At 42.1% G+C, this 21589-nt stretch overlaps 1 protein-coding gene across 2 annotated transcripts in view; it reads left to right on the top strand.

Moving 5' to 3' along the window:
- HDAC9 (histone deacetylase 9) overlaps positions 1 to 21589 on the top strand; it is an 805652-nt gene that overhangs the window by 555805 nt on the left and 228258 nt on the right. For both annotated transcript variants that reach the window (XM_088457369.1, XM_088457370.1), the window contains one exon: positions 11763 to 11884. In XM_088457369.1, coding sequence (XP_088313495.1) covers positions 11763 to 11884 — 122 coding nt within the window. The remainder of the gene's footprint in view (positions 1 to 11762; positions 11885 to 21589) is intronic.

Below are 21589 nucleotides of genomic sequence, written 5' to 3'. Positions count from 1 at the left end.
CATAGGCAAACGCAGGGGGGGTTTCCGTCTGCCTGGAAACCCCCCTCCCCAGCCCACACCATGACCACAATAGAAATAGTAATGTAATAGAATTTTACTAGTGCTGCATGTTCTTCACAGTATCACAAATGTAATAATTAGCACCACCTGTGATTCTTTTAGTCAGTAATAAATAACCTGTGCACTAACTAGGAGATCTGGAAAACATTCACTGTTAGGGATGTGCTGCTATAGAGCTCAATACGTACATATATGTCCAGGACAGTGCTAGGTTATTCTGCTGCTCCCCCAGACTTGCTCCAGTGCTAAGGAATAGTGGCCACATATCAAATAAAAAACATTCAGCTCAGGCAGGTTGGCCCTACTGCCGCATTTAATGGCTTACTGTGATTGCTGGTCCTGTATATGCTGATATTATGACACACAATACACTTTGTATGACGCATATTAAAGCTGGTTAAGTGCTAATTCTACCCTCTTCATGGACTGGCCACACTCACTCTAAAATCAAGCATTTGGAAACCCCCCTCTAGAAATCCTGCATTTGCCACTGGACGTCTGAGGAGCAGCGTTCCAGTATTCCCCTATGCCTTAACCTACTCCCCCTCCAGTGCCAAACCCTACTCCACCCCCTCCCATGCCCACTGCCTAACCCCAACCCTCCTGGCAGTGTCTAATCCTCAGCATCCTCAGAATGTCGGCATGTCACATGGTGACATTTCAGATGCTGACATTGTGGACATGTCGATATTCTGAGCATGTGGACATGGTGCCTGCCGAAACGTTGAACCATGCCAATGTTTTCATGTCGACATTTTAACATCAACTTTATGAATGTCAATGTGGTTACTGTTGACTATCTGACCGGATAACGCCCAATACTTTGCTTTTGGCCAATAATAGACTATACTGTTATCCAATATTAGTTTGCACTGTTTTGCGGTAAAGGCTGATTTCCCCATTTTTTTCCACATTTAATACGATATTACCAGCCAGAATTACCACATGTCCGCCGGGAAAAGCATTTTCCAATTGAATTATGCATTAAGTAGGAGTGCACATATGCGCGGTAAGCTAAATTACCCAGCAATAAGCACGTTAAGTCAAACTGTAGTAACCAAAGATTTAACTGCTGCTAATTCAGTTCCCTCCTTAGAGTGAAATAATGGAGGCACAGTGTAATAATTTTTCTAAGGGTTCTACAGGTTGGAGACCAATGTTTTTTTTGGGTGCACAGGAGATTACTGTTATTTTGTGGGGGCTCGTGCTAGTAGGTGAAAAATGTTTGTACACAGACTGGTGTAAAGATCTGTAGGACTGAGGTTGTCTATATGTTGGGCAGTGGGCACAAGCTGATTGAGGGGTCTATTTACTAAGCAGTGTTAGGAGACAGAGTGAAAAGTGATAAGGTGCCAGCCAATCAGCTCCTAACTGCCATCTCACAGGCTGTGTTTGAAAAATGACAGCTGAGAGCTGATTGACTGGTACCTTATCACTTTTCACTCTGTCTCCTAACATTGCTTAGTAAATAGACTCCTTAGTGTGTTATATATACACTGGTGGAGTTGTGTGTCACATAGCCAGGGTTAGTAGTAGGGGTGTGCACCGGCCACTTTTCATATTTTGTGTTTTGGTTTTGGATCTGGATCTTTCTTCGTGTTTTGGTTCTGGATTGGTTTTGCCAAAACCACCCTTCCGTGTTTTGGGTTCTGGGTTTTGTGTTTTGGATCTGTATTTTTTTTTAAAAAAGCATAAAAACAGCTTAAATCACAGAATTTGTGTTTTTTTCTGGTCCTATGCTGTTATTAACGTCAATAACCTTAATTTCCACTCATTTCCAGTCTATTCTGAACACCTCACACCTCACAATAGTGTTTTTATGTCCAAAAGGTTGCACCGAGGTAGCTGGATGACTATGCTAAGCGACACGAGTGGGCAGCACAAACACGTGGCTCATCTAGGAGTGACACTGCAGTGGCAGACAGGATGGCAGTTTGAAAAACTTGGCCTCAAACAGTACATAATGCAAAGAAAAAAAAGAGGTGCAAGATGGAATTGTCCTTGGGTCCTCCCACCCACCCTTATGTTGTATAAACAGGACATGCACACTTTAACAAACCAATCATTTCAGCGCCAGGGTCTGCCACACGACTGTGGCTGAAATGATTGGTTCGTTTGGGCCACCACAAAACAAGCTGGCAATTAATCTGTCCCTGCACAAACTGGCTCTACGGAGGCAAGATGTCGCCCTCATCCTCCTCATCCACCAATTCCTCACCCTCTTCAGTGTTGTGTACATCCTCATCCTCACAGAGTATTAACTCGTCCCCGCTGGAATCCACCACCACAGGTCCCTCTGTACGTTCTGGAGGCTGGTCTCCCTGGAAGAGTTGATAATTCATTTTTATGAACATCATCTTCTCCACATTTTGTGGAAGCAACCTCCTACGCCTTTCGCTGACAAGGTTCCCGGCTGCACTAAACACTCTTTCGGAGTACACACTGGAGGGGGGGCAACTCAGGTAAAATAGAGCCAGTTTGTACAAGGGCCTCCAAATTGCCTCTTTTTCCTGCCAGTACAGGTACGGACTGTCTGACATGCCTACTTGGATGCTGTCACCGATGTAATCGTCCACCATTCTGTCAATGGTGACAGTATCATATGCAGTGACAGTAGACATGTCAGAAATTGTTGCCAGGTCCTTGTCCAGGACCAGATGTCCAAACTTGGTCCTGCCTGCCCTGCATCACCGCCAGCGAGTTGCTTAGGATACCTAAGTTTTTTCCTGGCAGCCCCAGTTGCGGGAGAAAATGAAGAAGGAGCTGTTGACGTGTCACGTTCCGCTTCAGCTGACAGTGTTTTCACCAGCAGGTCTTTGCACCTCTGCAGGCTTGTGTCGGCCACAAAGAGAGACACCACATAGGCTTTAAACCTAGGATAAAGCACGGTGGCCAAATTGTAGTGGTCTGATTTCAACAGATTGACCACCCTGGAATCCTGACAAAGTGAATGAAGGGCTTCATCCACAAGTCCCACAAGCCGAACGGAATCGCGCCATCTTAGCTCCTCCTTCACTTTCTCCAGCTGCTTCTGCAAAAGCCTGATGAGGGGAATGACCTGACTCAAGCTGGCAGTGTCTGAACCGACTTCACGTTTGGCAAGTTCGAAGGGCTGGAGAACCTTGCACAACATGGAAATCATTCTCCACTGCGCTTGAGTCAGATGCATACCCCCTCCTTTGCCTATGTCATAGGTGGATGTATAGGCTTGAATGGCCTTTTGCTGCTCCTCCATCCTCTGAAGCATATAGAGGGTTGAGTTCCACCGCGTCACAACCTCTTGCTTCAGGTGATGGCGGGGCAGGTTCAAGAGTGTTTGCTGGCGCTCCAGTCTTCGGCACGCAGTCGCTGAATGGCGAAAGTGGCCAGAAATTTTTCGGGCCACCCAAAGTGTCTCCTGCACGCCCCTGTCGCTTTTCAGAAAATTCTGCACCTCCAAATTTATTGTGTGAGCAAAACATGGGACATGCTGGAATTTGCCCAGATGTAATGCCCGCACAATATTGGTGGCATTGTCAGATATCACAAATCCCCAGGAGAGTCTAAGTGGGGTAAGCCACTGGGCGATGATTTCCCTCAGTTTCTCTAAGAGGTTGTCGGCGGTGTGCCTCTTACTGAAACCGGTGATACACAGCGTAGCCTGCCTTGGAACGAGCTGGCGTTTCTGAGATGCTGCTACTGGTGACGCTGCTGTTGTTGCTGCGTAAGGTGATACATCTACCCAGTGGGCTGTCACAGTCATATAGTCCTTAGTCTGCCCTGTTCCACTTGTCCACATGTACGTGGTTAAGTGGACATTGGGTACAACCGCATTTTTCAGGACACTGAGGACACTTTTTCTGACGTTTCTGTACAGTCTCGGTATCGCCTGCCTAGTGAAGTGGAATCTAGACGGGATTTGGAACCGGGGACACACTACCTCCATCAATTGTCTAAATCCCACTGCACTAATGGCAGATATTGGACGCACATCTAACACCAACATAGCAGTAAAGGCCTCAGTTATACGTTTTGCTTCAGGATGACTGCTGTCGTACTTCATCCTCCTCGCTAAGGACTGTTGGAGGGTCAATTGTTTAGTAAAAGTAGTGGTGTTCCTACTTCCTCTCTGGGATGATGAACGACTCCCAGCAGCAGCAACAGTAGCAGCGGCAGCAGGAGGCGTAGCAATGCAGGATCCTCCGGAGGAATCCCGGATAGGAGAGTCAGTCATGCCAGTGACATGGCCTGCACGACTTCTTCCGATCCTGACTAAGGAGGAAATTGACGAGGAGGGAGTTGACGGTGTGGTTTGCAGGCGCTTGGATGCAACAGGACAACGGGATTTAGGTATCCCTGGACTGCTTACGGTCTTAGCCAAAGTTTCTGAACTTGACAGTAACTTTTTATGAACGCGCTGCAGGTGCCGTATAAGGGAGGATGTTCCTAGGTGGTTAACGTCCCTACCCCTACTTATTTCACCTTTACATAAAGTACATATGGCAAGACAGTTGTTGTCCGGATTTGGATAGAAATATTGCCAGACCAAAGAGGTGGAATGTTTGGTCTTCTGCCCAGGCATGACCGTGATGGGCTTTTTCATCCCACGGACAACAACTGTCTCTCCCAGAGCCTGATTTAAACAAACCACATCACCGTCAGAATCCAACTCGCCAACTTCCTCCTCAGCGCCAGCTACACAGTATCCTCATCCTGTTGTACTTCAACAGTGGCATCTTCAATTTGCATATCAGCAAGTGGACTGTGGGTGCTCCTTTCAGCACTTGCAAATCTTGGAAAGAGCCAACTCTTCCCGTCCAGTGCTGGGAAGGTCAGGTATCGCAACCGCCACCACACTTGGACTCTCCTTGGGGATTTGTGATATCTTCTTAGAACGCACAGTTCTTCGCTGTGCTTTTGCCAGCTTAACTCGCTTGATTTTTTTAGCGGGAGGAGTGCTTCCATCGTCATGTGAAGCTGAACCACTAGTCATGAACATAGGGAAAGACTTTAGACGTTCCTTGCCACTCTGTGTCGTAAATGGCATATTGGCAAGTTTATGTTTCTCTTCAGATGATTTAAATGTTTTTTTTAAGGTCATTTTCCTGAACTTTGGCCCTGATTCAGAGCCGGACGCTCTGACCAGAGTGCTCGCTCTGAATCAGGGCCCACCTCCATAATTATGGAGCGTCCTCCTGGACGCTCGTATAGCTGTGGGTCACCACCCACAGCATATACGAGCGTGCAGGTTGATGGTCGCGATGGTCTTGACCATCGCGACCATCGCCACTGCGAGCCGAAGCCTGCGGTTGAGTTTCTCAACCGCAAGGCCCGGAGTGATTTTGGCTCTATCAGAGCCAAAATCACTCCCACTGACATCACTAGTGATGTCAGTGGTGCCGGCTTCTGAAGGTAGGCGTTCCCTCAATCAACATCGACAGCACGCCCCCTTTGATCAGACACAACAAGCGAAGGAAAGTCCTTCGCTCGTCGCGTCGTGCGCATGCGCACGACGGAGCTCCCTCCGTCGTGCGCATGCGCAGTGCACACCATCGACCCACTTGCGAGCGGACAGCCGCTCACGAGTGGGTCTGAATCAGGCCCTTTGTCATTTGGGATTGTATGTGCCCTCTACTATGACATTGGGCATCGGCCTTGGCAGACGACGTTGATGGCATGTTATCGTCTATGTCATGACTAGTGGCAGCAGCTTCAGCACTAGGAGGAAGTGGTTCTTGATCTCTCCCTATTTCATTTTTATCGGAGAAAGTTTGGTCCTCCATTTATGTTATATTGATATATACGTGCGGCTAAGGCGCACACAAACACAGAAAATAATTTTTGATTTTTGTTGGAGACTAGTGCACTTTGTGGGTTACACCACCCTTTAAGAAATGAGCCAGCCGGCTCTTTACTTATGGGACACAGGCGCACGCTTGGCGCTGCTCCTTTGTTGATGCACGTGCAGCTACAGCCCACACAATTCACAAAGACAGAAAAAAAAGAATTTTTTATTCTTTGAGGAGCGCACTTTGGGAGTTACACCACCCTTTAACAGACAGACACACGCTTGGTGCTGCTGCTTTGAGGATCCACGTACAGTGCAGACAATTCACAAACAGAAGAAAATGTTTTTTTTTGTTGGAGTGCACTTTGGGGGTTACACCACCCTTTAACAGACAGACGCACGCTTGGCGCTACTTTGTTTATGCACGTGCGGCCACTGCGCACACAATTCACAAACACAAAAAAATATATATTTTTATTTTGTTTGGAGTGCCTTTTGGGGGTTACAGCACCCTTTAACGGTCAAGCCAGCCGGCCCTTTACTTATGGGACACAGGCGCACGCTTGGCGCTACTTTGTTGATGCACGTGCGGCTACTGCGCACACAATTCACAAACACAGAAAATATTTTTTTATTTTGTTTGGAGTGCACTTTGGGGGTTACAGCACCCTTTAACGGACAAGCCAGCTGGCCCTTTACTTATGGGACACAGGCGCACGCTTGGCGCTGCTCCTTTGTTGATGCACGTGCAGCCACAGTGCACACAATTCACAAATACAGAAAATATTTTTTTATTTTGTTTGGAGTGTACTTTGGGGGTTACAGCACCCTTTAACGGTCAAGCCAGCCGGCCCTTTACTTATGACACAGGCGCACGCTTGGCACTACTTTGTTGATGCACGTGCGGCTACTGCGCACACAATTCACAAACACAGAAAAAATATTAATTTTTTTTGCACTTGGGGGGAGCACCCCTGATGGACAGAGCACCCCCTGGACAATGCTACAGCACCCCTTTAGGACTGGGACACTGCACAGGACTTTGGAGTAGACACAGCCCCTATGGACAACTGACTGCACAACACAGTACAGCCAGCCCTATGGACTTTGGAGGAGTGGACACTGCCCCTATGGACAACAACAGCACTACACAGCCAGCCCCTATGGACTTTGGAGGAGTGGACACAGCCCCTATGGACAACAGCAGCACAGCACAACTTCAGCCAGCCCCTATGGACTTTGGAGGAGTGGACACAACCCCTATGGACAACAGCAGCACAGCACAACACTACACTACACAGCCCAGCCAGTCCTAACTCCCACCCTCCCTCTTCACTGTCCACAGCCGAGTGAGAAAATGGCGCCGACGCCGGTAACTTTTATAGAATCCAAAACCCGCGAGACCCGGAAGGCGGGATGATGATGTTTTGCCTCGATTTCAGATCCGAGTCAGCTGGGAAAAGTCGAGCCTGACTCGGATCGGCCTCGGATCGGGGGGGCTCGGGGGTTCGGATTTCAGAAATCCGAATCTGCTCACCCCTAGTTAGTAGGACTATAATATATCTCATGGCTGTATTCTGTTAGGCCAGATACAATCTATACCTCCAAGCACTGGCAGAATATGAAGGAGATAGATGGATTCCGTTCCCCGGGACCCAGGGCTGTTTAAGGCTTGGAGCCTATGATTCTCTATTGCTCCCTGGTATAAAGCCATACGTGCTGTTAAGTACATTGTTTAATAAGGGTATGGGAATGGATTTTGGGAAGATAAGTGTGGCGATCAGGTTTCGTTATAAGGCAGCCACTTAAATACACCCCTGCTTCTAAGCTGGGTGACTTCTTAATGAGTTATATAACATAATGTGCAGCATAGAGATAGGTGTTCTGATTTCTTAGAACCTAGAGTCTAAAAACTCTGTATGGCGCTGCAGACCACTTATGTTGCCCTATAAATAAAATTTTATAATAATAAAAATAATAATAATTAAATTAATAATAATTAATAATAATAATTAGTTAAAATTCAAATTCTCAGACTTCTCCCTTAATTCCTTTTTCAAAAACTAGCCTACAGTATGATTAGGTTGAACAGTACTTGTATAAAGATAAAACATTTTATTCAATTTCCTAAGCTTAATTCAATTCAAGTATTTCTGTTAAGGTGGGTACACATTAGACAATATTTGGTCAAAATCGTGTGTTTACGCACTGTCTCAGGCTATACGTGCTCCCGTTTGAAAGTCAGTGGCATCGTCAGTTCTGCCCTACATGCAGCTCAATCTGACAATGTGACTGACGACTCCATTAAGCGGGATGCGGCTGGTGCCGACGTATAGGTCAGTCGGGCACCACATTGTGTATTGTGTACCGGCCGCCCGATATGTTGGCCCGTTGCCAGTGCTGTCGTCCATCGTATCGCTGGGTATACACCTCGTTTAGTGTGTACCCAGCTTTAGTCACAACTTAAGTAAAACGAAAACTTTTTTATTTAGTGATTTCTGTCTGCAGTTTAATTAGTTTGAAATTGTAGCAATTGTTTGTGTTTTTACTTAGAGTATTATAAATAACACTGTCATCAATAATTGGATATTATTTTAAATACACAGAAAAGTTAGTGTTTAAAGCTTCCTTAAAAATATTGCATCGAAAATAAATATATATATATATAAAAAAAATTCATGAATGTAGATGTAGCTAATTTTACTTTAATTAAACCTAAATTTTGTACTGCTAAATCAACTGCAAGTGGTATGTGCGTTTGTTTAGATAGCTATAATAGCATACGGAATGGCAGCAATTGCACTGGGTATAGCTGGACAAAATGGAGAGTGAGACCCCATTCAGCAAAGTAAAAATTGACCAACATCAGCAGAGACATCTACTTCCATATCTACAGTACTGTCAGGTTTAAAATTACTACATCTATATGAACAGTGTTGGCGTAAAACATTTTCACTATTTATTATTGGAGAACATTTCTCCAATATTTACTATTGATAGTAAAGATGTGCGGGTCCGGTTTTACTCGGTTCTTTTCGCCACATTAGTATGGATTAGTTCAGATTTATTTTATTGGCTATCAAAAACACGTGAGAGCCGGATAGCACATAAGTTAAATCCGAACTAATACGAATTTGTGCTAATGTGGTGAAAAGAACCGAGTATAACCGAACTCCATCTCTAATTAACAGGGGTTTATCTGATAACATGACTACAATTTGGTGTAAAAAGACATTTTTCTCTTTGGGAAAGAATTATCTTCTGCTTGTGAGGATGATCGTTTTTATTTTTTTCATTGTGTGTATATATATATATATATATATATATATATATATGATTATTTACTTTTTTACTTCAATTTATAATGAGATGATTTCTAAATATTTGGAGTATATTTATAAACCAAGATGTAAAATGAGTGGCATCTTTGCACCTCCCTGGCTTATCTGCTGCGGCAATTGTAAAATAATGTTAGTCGTTACTGGCTGCGAATTGTCTATTGTGGATGGCGTGAGAGCACCCACCACTGACTTTTTTTAACTTGCTTGATGTGCAGAACCTCAGCTCAAACTCTGATTCAAGTAGATAGGTTAGAAACAAGTTTAATATACTCTTTTTCAGCAGGCAGCTGTGAGATGTAATTGGTGTAAATATATGACATAACAATAGCATACAATATGGTCATAAAAATAATAGTAAATTTGCATTTCCATAAAATGTTGTTGATTTTCAGATCCATTTTTCTGTATCTCCAGTCTTGGGGAGTATATTTACTAAACGTTGATTTTAATCGATTTTGATAGATTTGAAATTGATGAAAATCGATTAACAGCGATGTTGTGTTTCTGGGGCTAAATCACACATTTACAATTTTTTATTTGATTTTTTTAAGTATTAGTAAATGTGTAATTTAGCCCCAGAAATACAACATTGATGTTGATCGATTTTCATTGATTTTAAATCTATAACTGTCAATTAAAATTGATCTTTAGTAAATATGCCCCTTATTCTACCTATACTATATTAAACCCAATGTGTTCTAAACCTCATTCATATAAACAAGGACTTATTGAGTTTCAAGCTAAAACCATCTAATTCAAATAAGTGCAGACTGAACAAGTGGCTAAAGTGGATTAGCTATTTATGAATTACTGTTCATTTCAACTCAACAATATTCCATCTCCAGATAGTTACAGTATAAGGAAATTGAAAATACGTTTGCCAAGCTATGAATACTATATACTAAGTTATTAATTGACAGATAAAATATGTATTTCACAAGGTTGCATAGGTGAAATAAATGTTAGCACAGTTGCAATAAATTGTAGTATTGAGAAGCAATCGTTTTATTTTACTAGTATGGTTATGAAGTTGGTTAGGTGAAGTAATAAGATTGTATCACGTAAATCTGCCCCTTATTTTCTTATAATTTTCTTTAGTCGCGAGCAGCTGTTTTAAGAGGCTTTAGGGGTAATTTTCTATGCTAAAGCAATGGGTCAGCGCAGTACCCTGTGTAATGGAACCGATATGACTGCACTGCACATAAATAAATTCAGACCCACTTTCTGCACTGCCCAACTGAGAGGATGATTTGCACAATGTTTAATCAGATTTCAGTTACAAAATAAATTCTGCTAGTCAGCGATAATTAATTTTATATCTTTATATCAAGTGTAGTAATTTAGCATTTTTAACTTTCCATTTCATTATCTGGACCTATTAACATAATAAAATACGTTCAGATGTGAATACAAGCGTCCTGCAGACTCCTGCTAAAATGAGATCACCTTAAAATGCCCTCCCCCTGAAAATGTTTCTCTAACCACACCTTACTAGAACGAAAAAATCTCTCTTCATTAATAGTTTTCAAAATCTATAATTTACATGTTGTGCATTCCGAGTGGCTCTCCATGGACTGTTCATCTTTGTGGTATGAAAAGTCAACATTTAAATGTCAACATGGTTCCAATGTTGACATGTTCATAATGTGAACATTAACCTGTTGATACTAGATTGTCTACATACAGTTTTTTTTGCTTATTATAGCCTAAGCTTAGTTCTAAACCTAAGCCTAAACCTAAGCATAAGCCTAACCCTAAACCTAAGCATAACCCTAACCTCTAATTCTAAGCCTAACCCTTTAACCATAAGCCTAACACTAAACCTAACCCTAAAAATAAGCCAAAAACTGTATGTCAACATTCTGGTGTCAACATGTTATATGTCAACATTATGAAATTTTCCCCACCAAAAGAGTTTCTTTCTTTCCTTTTCTTTACTTAGTGAGACATTTTAACCATGTCAACATTTGAATGTCAACATTTTGGTAGTCGACCTAAAGTCCATGTTGATATTCTGATTGTCGACATTCAGACTATGTTGACATTCTGACCGGATCCCTCTTTGGTCAATATCCTGAGCAAATCATTTTTCATCCAGATGCTTGCATTACATTGCATTGCCGCCCTCATTAGTGTATGACTCTGTGAGCACATGCACAGCTACACAAATATAGGTGCATGGCATCACAATATGGGGATTACGTTACGCAGCTTTTGTGCTTTGTTGATATGTTTTTTTAAATGGTAAATGATCATTAAATATTTTCTTTTTTTTTTCATTCTTTTTGGGAATGTTAAAAACATTTATCAGTATCTAAAATCTATAATAAATCAGGACTGAATACATTACACTTTAAACCTCTTATGGACTTTATGACACACACTACACAAATAGGCAGCACCTAGGGTACCTCCCTCATCTCTGTGTTTACATCAGTATGCTATATACAGTATAATATATGGATGAATTCTACCAGGGAAATCTACTAACATGCAAAGCAGAAGTTGCAAAAGCTGAATGCAAGGGTTTCAGTGTCTGATATCTTTACCCTCCAAGCTAATAATTACTGGATGTATCTGTATTCCTGTTGCAGGGCAGCACATCACATGTCACTGGATCAAACTTCTCCTCCACTAAGTGGGACCTCGCCATCATATAAATACACTTTGCCAGGAGCTCAGGATGCCCGGGACGACTTTCCTTTAAGAAAAACAGGTAAGATTGAAGCATCTTTTTGTGCCATAATTTTGAATATTTTACACAATCTTTAGCTTTATCAGAAAAATATACCATAGTCTGAGGATGCACAGTACGAGTATTTGTTCTGTGATAGAAATGATAAGCCGTATTTCTGGTCCAGGTCCTGATCCCCAGCACGTGTTGTTCCCCTTGTGCTTACCACTGCCAAGGTAAAACTGGTCCAGACAAACCAATTGTAAATCACTCATCTATGATATACTGTAGTGCTGAGGAGAGGTAGCAGGTTTCTTTTCTTAAAGAGGTTTCCCAATATCCAGGGACTATGATTTTTTGTCTTGTACTGTATATCCCATCCTCGAATTTCTTATATGTACATTGCATTATCTTTCTGCCTTCCTTATGTGTTTTCAGCTATGTTTTTATATGTGATTAGGCATGCTTATATACAGTATGCATGCTGCACTTGTTTAAAGGCGGTATGAAATGCCTGTATACCTGCACAATACACAAAGTATGTCTAGTCTAAATCATAAAAAAATTAATTTTCAATCATATGCCCCCCCTGCCCACATCATTTCACTCACATGCCCCTCTGCCCATCAGCTTTTCTAATCCTTGCCCCATTGCCCACCAGCTTTTCCATTAGATGCCCCTTTGCCCACCATCATTTTACTTTCATGCCCCTCTTCCCACTGGATTTTTCTCACATGCCCCTGTGCCCACTAGCTTTTTTCACGCATGCTCTCCTGCTCTCTAGTTTACCACTCACAAGCCCCCTGCCTAAGTTTTTCTTTCACATGCCTCTCTGGCCACTAGCTTCTCTGGCTTGCCCCTCTGCCAACAGTGTTCACATCACATGCCTCTTTTCCCACCAGTTTTTTCATCACATGCCCCTCAGCCCACTACTATGGCCCACATTGTCTTGTCTGCTTCTACGGCCATTGCTGTCCTGTCTCTGTAGCTCCTGGACTTGTAGCCAACAGAAAATCTTCAGGTGCCGGCTTGTGTAATATTTCTTTGGACCACAGTGAGGTGTGTGCTGGTGGTAGTAGGGGGGCAGTGACTGACTGGCATACTGATTTGGGGTATGGAGCAGGTGGGTATGAGTTTATAGTGTTGTGTGGAGGGTTCCGTTGCATTTCTGCTATGATGCCCAGACATTCCATTTAAGTCCCGGGGCAGGAGATATATAGAAGTATGCCAATAAATCTGATGCTGGTTATTAAAGGCTACACAATTGTCATGGGCAGATGTCTATGATAATACATTTCCCAGCCACAGTCAGTTGCTCCACAATTGCAGAACATAACAAAGTGGAGAATACATTGAAAATGTCAGCTGCCACCTTCCTGCACAATGCTGGCCCATTGCAGTGCGCTTGGGTGGGGAACTTTTTCTGTTTCTTTTTACCTTCCCGCACACTATAAGTCTGCAGTTATAATACATTAGCTGACGTGGAACAACAAACTAAGCAACATCTGTATCTGAGTAAAGAGCTCAGTAAAGATTGTTACTTCTTTGGTGCACAGTGCAACACAGTATTGCTGTGGGGCAATACTGGACCTAATACACACACAGTTATAAATGCCAACATTTCAATTGTTATACCTTCATAACTGGTAACATATCCAAAGACGTATTAGAAACATTGAGCACAAGCGTTACAGCCTTATATCAGTGGAGGGGGGGGGGATTTCCTTAACTGAACAGCAAAATATTCTGCTTTACTGTGTATCACATAGTAAATATATTATATCACTTCCCTTTGATGTCCAATACAGAAAGAGGCCTAGTGGTTGTTTTAGGCTCCACTGGGAATCAAATATGTCCTTCTCTATATTGTTTGATGGACATCGTGTTTGCATCAAGTGAAACTTACTGAACTCCTGCTGAGAACATGAATAGGTGTAGAAATATCTGTACCCTGAAAAACAGCTAACAGCAGCTATTGATGTTTAATGATAGTGGCATTTAAAAGGAATACATGTCCCAACTGCAATGCTTATCAGAAACAAGGAGTGGGGAATTTGGCCTTTAAGTTTACCCTGCGTCTGTTTATGTTACATATAAATCGGCTGATATCTTAAACAGATGAAAAGAAGTAGACACCGAAAATGAATCTTGTAGGATTAATACTTGTATAGTTTCCATTATGTTGGGTAAATATATGGGCAGGGAAAGCCTTTGCATTCCAGCTGTGAGACTGATTATATAGCAGATACATGTACCATTAACCAGTGTTGCCCTTAAAGAACTCCTGTAGAGAGTGGTTTGTTGCAGTTGGCCACCAATTATAAATATTACATGGGTTATTTCCTTCAAGCAAGATTGTTAAAACATTGTAACATAAAGTAACTATTCATCGAATACACAGCATAAAAAATACAAAGGAATTAAAATAAATACATTGTATAGAGTACACTTACAAAACTATACTGGCACATATCTCTAAACGGTTTTGTTAACTGAATCTTCTATCAACTCTTACATACAGTAAGCTCCCTTATTTACAAATCTCTATTTGTGCTGCAGTTTTTGATGAGTACTGTGGAAGCTGTTGTGTACGGGATGCGGTTATAATACCGAGCGTTTAGAATGCCGGCTCCGGAATCCCGACACTTGTCAGAATCCCGGCTCCGGCATGTCGACGGTAAGTACTGGGGTTAGAGGGAGGGTTAGGGTTGGTGGTTAGATTTAGGCACTAGGGGGAGTCTTACAGTTAGGCAATAAGGGGGGAGGGTTAGGTTTAGGGTTCGGGGGGGAAGGTTAGGTTTAGGCAGTGGGGAGGGAGGGTTAGGGGTAATTAGAGGGGGAGGGTAAGGATACTGACCGACAGGTGTTGGTGTCGTAACATTGTTTAGGGTACTGGCACCGAACCCCGGCATCCCATACCCAACCCGTTGTGCACATAATATAGATGTACTGAAACTAGGGCTGATTCTGAGTCTCTGTGCGTGGACGCAAATGGCGAGTTTTTGCCTAAAGCGTATGGGCAGATGCGAATTTACACATTGTTGCGTATGTCCGTCCTACTCAGAGACGGATTGAACTCGCCCGGATCTACAGTATCTTTCTGTCAAAGTGGGCGTTTCCGACCGGGAACAATGCAAGAGCACGGAACCGTCCTGAGAGTCAGGGGAGTGTTATGGACATGTATTTATTGCTCCGTGTGACTCTTAAGTTGTGTGTATGGGAAGCCTGCTTCTGACGGATCCCATGTACCTAGTATGGGCATGGTGCAGCTGCTAATACTAATGATGAGGGCTGCAGTGGCTGGCATAAAGTCAGCGGGCATCACGGTTTTCTGCTTACATGGGCCTCCACATTACTTGAATGGAATCTTACATTAGCATAAGGCAGTAGATCCAGGTTCCACAGCAACCCTCAGACACAGCCACTTTGTATCTGACTTAGTATCGACCCCACTGTGTAAATACATTTATCCTGAATGTTCTTGGTCATGTTAAATGGTATTACAGCATGTGTACTTTGTATTGGTCCTTATTCATATCAATTCAATGCATAACTGTGATCTAATGTTCCAACTTGTTCCTGTCTCATAATACTGTGGTTAAAGGGTTTGATTGCCTAAATTGTGATAACTCAGGGAACACAGTACCTGTGTCTGATTTGTTTTAAATTGTATTATTTAACAGTTTGTGTATATCTGCAGTTTACGCCACACAGACTGACATTCAAAAACAAGTTTATACGTTTTAAAAAAAAATCGGTATAGTGCCATCCAAGCAAACCCTTTTTTTGTGAGCACCAATATCCTGGGGGTTGGCTACGGGATCCTGGCGCTGATAATGCCAGAGGTCAGAATCCAGGCAGCTTTCCCACAACCTAACCTTGACCCTCTCCTCCGCAGCTTAACCCTAAACCTCCCCACCCACAGCCTAACCCTAACCATCCCTCTAATGCCTAGCCCTAACACTCACAAGCAGTATCGCAGCCGTCGGGATTCTGGAGTCGGGATCCTGACCGCCGTCATTCTATGCGCCAGGATGCTGAAAACTCCCTATCCTAGACTACTCATGCTTTTCCCCTATTACTGATCTCTTAGAGCTAATTAAGCTCAGCGGTACTTTGCTGCCTACAGGACTCCTGCATCTAGATATGGTCGCTTATTGCATAGTTTACACAATAGACAGCAGAGTAGAAGGCAAACTAAATAAACCTGAGTCAGGAGCTACTGTAGATCAGAAGTGGTAGTACTACAAATCAGCAGGTAAGGAAAGGTCAGGGCTGGAGGAGTACAATCAAAGTCAGTAGTTTATGCGGAGACAGTACACAGGATAATAGCTGATGTAACGAGCACCCAGGTAACACCAACTTAATCTGCCAAGAGAATTGTGTGTATGTAGCCACTTTATAAGCGGCGTGCCTAACACAGCGCATCAACATGTCATGTTACCTGGCGCATCTGTCTATCAACTCATGCATGCACAGATAGATGTTGTCTTCTGAGACAGCCCACACGAACAAAGAGCCTCTCTCTGAGGTTATCCAGGCCACATGTCTTTCTCATATAAATATGACATTATTAAAGGCACTATTTACTTTTTTAACTGTGTCATTGGCAAAAACTGTGACTTTTAGCCTGTCCCTAACTCCCTAACCACCTATTGTCCAACTTAATGCTTATACAAAGCCGACAATTTTGCCCGCGCAAGCAAATGGAAAAGCAAGCCACATTGCAAACATTAAGGTGCGCTTTGCATTATAAATTAATTGCATGATGATGTTGTAGCATCGAAATAATATAAGGGGCTGGCTTACTATTAAATGCTAAAATATGTTTCATTGAATTCTATGTCAGTTTAATTTATTCATAATAGATACTAGGACAGTATATTCCTGTAAGTAGAGTAGTGCAATAAATTATCCTATAGTACATACTGGATATGACATGATAATATGTTGGGAATCCGTGGCATTTCATAAGAAAGTTATTAAATGAATCCAAAGTATGCAGCAATATTGATATTCTGCAGGGAACACTGAGATAATGCAGAAGATTCATTAAAAAATTAGGAGTTTGTAGCATTAGACTTACAAATTATATCTCATCAAGTTTTATGATAAATTGACTATAAATTGACTGTTCCACATTTCATTAACATGACAGTTTAACAACATACAGAACTATCCTGTTTACCTATTAAGTCACAATTAGAAAAATAGAGCTAATTCTAGCCCTTAGCTACATAACCCTTATGTTTCTAAGCTGGTTTCTGCAGGAAAAGAAACAGGAACACCGACACGAGTCAATTGACCCTTTGCACATGTATGTAGCCATAGGGCTTTGCTCTAGGCTCCGAAGACAATGTGAGGCTGTCTTACTGTTTTGTCCATAGGACAGACAGTGATGTTCCGAGTGCTGCGTACAGTGATGGACAGGCAGAAATTTGTCACCCTTGCCCCTAAAGGTTAAGCCTTCTTTCCTTTGCCCATGGGCGATAAAGGACTTAATTCACCAAGTCAGAATATGGTTTGAGAGAGTGTTTATTAATTAATATAAAATTAGAGGATACTTTGCAGCAGAAATTTAATGTATGTATGTATGTAGGTATGTATGTATGTATGTATGTATGTAGGTATGTATGTAAAGAAACCTTTCTAGGCTATCTACTGTAAAACATCATCGCTTTGTACCCAGACCATTGTTGTCAAACCGTTACATCTAATGGCTTCCTTTTCATTTTATTTTTTTAAAATAATAAACTATTAGGGATTCACAATGTGTTTTTTTATTTAAAAAAAAATAAAAAATGTTACACAATTGTTTAACTTTACGCTGTAGGGGACATGCTGTATGTATAGAATGTTTAAACATTGCAAAGTTATGATTCTACTCAAAATAAAATATATTGTCCGGGTCAGGTCTAGGCAACCTGTAGCTCCTAAGCTGTAAAGGAACTACAAGTCTAAGCATGCCCTGCTATCCTTTGGTTGGATCTTGATCTTGCAGTGGCAGCCTAAAGCTGGCCATACACACTCCGATCTTACTGCCAAGGCAGGACACTGATCATCAGCCCCATCTTTCCTTCCTTCAAATTTGCTTAGCATGTACCACTAACTTTGCTACCGCTTTAATTACAAAGGCAATTTTGAGCTAATGCAATTCTTACAATACTGGTACTGAATGTGCAGATCTCATCCTGCAAGATCGCACGCAGTGTCCTGGATGCCGCAGCCTGAATGACAGGCTGTGGCCGTTTGGGAGCAGAGTGGTGGCGGCGGCATCTCGCCCTAGTTCTTTGGGCTTGCTGAAGCCTCTGGCATCAGCAGTCTGAATTCCCCCAGTGATTCACCTGAGGGCTACTCAGATAACCAGTGTTCACACAGATGATCTGATGCTGCAACTTCAGATGCAGCAGCGGATAACATATGCCAGCATGAGTCGTCTATTTGCACAATATGCCTCATGGAGCATTAGCATATTATTACACAGGTGCTGCATCCAAAGACACAACGCCTGTGTGATCTGCATCCATCTCTGAATTAGGCCAGTGCAGGAACTATCCCAGACCACCTTTTTCTCACTAATGAATGTGTATGACCAGGATCCAGCCATTCGAGCATAGCACCGTAAGTGCAGTCTGATATGAACGATGCACAGCATCAGGTGTGGTTATGACCCAAATTCATTCAAAGTCCTGATTCAAGTCCGGACGGTATTACACAGCCGCAGAGAAGCGACTGTGCAGTACGGTCCAGCAAATATTAAAATACTGCAGGAGGCATCTATAGGAAGCAGACACCTCCTGACAGCTATAGCAATCCGAGTACAGCGTCTGTAGATGGTGCCTCGGATCACCATCGCGCCCATTAGTCGTGATGGCAGCAGCACCGGCCAGTCTGAGCTTACTGAGGCTGGCAGCCTTCATTTTTCTCAGCAAATAAAAGACAAACATGTATTTCTTTCCCTTAACTTTACAAAATTGTGCCATTAGAGTCTTCTCGCCATGTTCTGATTACCTCTTCTCTTTTATTATTTCGGACTGTCCTTTCTCCTGAAAAGGAAAGGGCCCTTCACACATAGTGATTAATGTCTTTACAGTATGTAACTTTACAAAGCAACGGCTGAGAGCACCACTTCAGTGCACTAACTGATGTAGGTCCAGATTTGGGATTGTTAGCAGTTATTTGTTGTTTGTTTTACTCACTGCTAAATGTGGTAATTAATTGTAAGTGGATAATCTGCAGAATCAGACAGAGAGGTCACACTTCATTGTTGTTGCCAGAGGGGACACTAACCCTAGGAAATAGGAATAATGTCCTGCATTAAACCTCCCCTGCTAAAAAGCTGAAATTTGGCAACACACGGAGTGAATTTTGTTTTGTAAATTAGTCTTCTCTAGGTCAGTATAACTGGCCACATACATTAGCATTCACATATGGAAAGTTTCGGTTAGGTGGTTATAAGTAATTCCAGTTTTCTCTATTATGACATTCACTGTCCTTATTAGTTATCCATAACAATTTATGCTCAAGCAGACTTTCAGCATTAGGCTTTGTGGACCATTAGTGTTGCCATATAAATAAAATATAATGATAATCATAAAAAACAATGACAGTGGGCTAAGCATAATCGATTTTGAACACTGTCGGAATAGGTGTGAAAAATGTCTCCGTAAATTTGTAATTGAGCATATTTAGGCTGATTTACGGATCCATATCATTCCACATAGCATGAAACGTTCATTCATAAAGATCAGCCACTTACATTTTTACTTTGTTGCATTTGCAAGCTTATACCAAGCTGTTCCATTATGTCCTTTTTTTGTCCAAATAGTTTCTAGTGGGAGCCAAACATTTCCAGGACCAGTAAAAAAAAATGGTGTCATATATTTTTACATGATTTGAGTGAATGATTCAAATATATATTACTGTTAGGTCAATGGAAGTGACTATTACAGGAAGAGAAACTTGGGAGCTTTGTGCCTTAATTGTAGATTTTTTGCAAATTGTGGGTTTATAAAAATATTAATGTTTTTGATGGCTGGAAAAAGTTTAGAAAGTATAGTTAAAAATGTACATTATGAGCTGACTTTATAAACTTCTTAAAAAATAATGCTTTTATTTTTTAATTGATTTTTTTTAGATAAAACTATTGGTCCAATATCACAATTGCATGACATCTTCATTCTTCCTTTTGCAACTGATGACCATTTTCCTCAATTTTACTGCTTTTTCCTAGATCTTGCTCCTTTTCCCTCAATTCGCATATAGGGCCTGATTCGGAGTTGTACGCAATGCCGATATGCAGTTGTGCGGCTCTCAGTAAAGCGCACATGCATACAAGTTGCGTATTTTGGCGAAAAACGACTGCGCAAATTTGGGCAAAAAAATATTGTTGAAAAAAGATAGAAATCTATTTTTTTCCAGGAAATTGCTGTTCCACGTAAATTGGGGGTATGTTAAAATGGGTGCAAGTATATTTTCGTGTCGTAAAAACACAATATTAAAAACCATTAAAAAAAACGCCTGCTGCAACCGCATGCGATGTTTAAAACACTTGATGCATCCATACCGCCCATCGAAAAATCAGACCCAATACGTTAAAACCATTTTCAGCGATTTATTTTTTTTTTTCACCCAAAATGTGCGCGGTCGTTGTTCACCAAAGTACGCGACTTATGATTTTTTTCCCGCTAATTTATCATTAGGGGGGGTGTCCAAAGGGTTATGAAAGAAATCCCCAAAATAGGGATTTTGCATTTTTTTTCACCTGGTCTGGGATGGAGAAAACTTTTCACCAGTTTTTTTCACCTGTTGCCAATTTTGCCTGTTTTTTTGTGAAAATTTTGCAGTTTTTTGGTGAAAACGGCTATTTTCGCCGTTAATTAAAAATGGCCCTAAGTTGCAATGCGCATATATCACGGAACATTACCATAGTCGTCTCTGCAATATTTTACTCTCAGTGTGATTACCGGTAATAGTTAGGGAGTGTTTTGTGGAGGGGTGGTAAAGAAAACGGGCGAGTCATGTCCGTTTCGGGGCGTGTCCCTTCCTGCATCTGCAATCCCGTATGCAAGAAATAGGCTAACTCAGGACTGCAATAATCAAATGATCTGTGACCGATACTGTATTTTCTTTGTATGCGGATGCTTGGATTTGCAAAGCTGCAGGTGGGCGTGTCCATTTTCACCTTATATTATTGCTTCTTACTTTGCATATAGGACCTGATTCTGAAATTTACATTAACCCGATGGTTTACGTACATCTGCGATTTTTGTGGGTCTGCGCATGAGCAGGACTCTTTCATCTCAAATACCAAACTAGTCCTGCGTATTAGCACGCAGTGCCCCCAAGCTGCAGCATGATTAACATGCTGTGGCCATTTGGAGATGGGAGGGGGTGTCGTCGGCCTGTGTTTCTGGAAACGAGGGCGCTTTGCTCCCGTTTTCTGGGAGTGCTGAGGCCATTGTCTGCAATGGTCGCGATGTTGATCCTATGCTGCATCTTCGGATGCAGCACTCAGATCTGTTATGAAGGCTAGAGGTGTCTTTTACCTTCAGATGCCTCCTGCAGTCATTACATATTTTAGCACAGTAGCCGCGCTCAAAGACGACCGCTACTGCATCCATCTCTGAATCAGACCCATAGTGCACTAGGTACTTAGGATTATTATTTTAGCAAAGGCATTGGTATAAAGTAATCGATTATGCATAACAATACATGGTGGGGGTCACTGGCATCGGACCTGTCTTT

Source organism: Taudactylus pleione, unplaced genomic scaffold, assembly GCF_031769625.1.
Source record: "Taudactylus pleione unplaced genomic scaffold, aTauple2 ptg000758l, whole genome shotgun sequence".
Lineage (NCBI taxonomy): Eukaryota > Metazoa > Chordata > Amphibia > Anura > Myobatrachidae > Taudactylus > Taudactylus pleione.
This window is presented reverse-complemented; position numbering and strand designations above follow the sequence as displayed.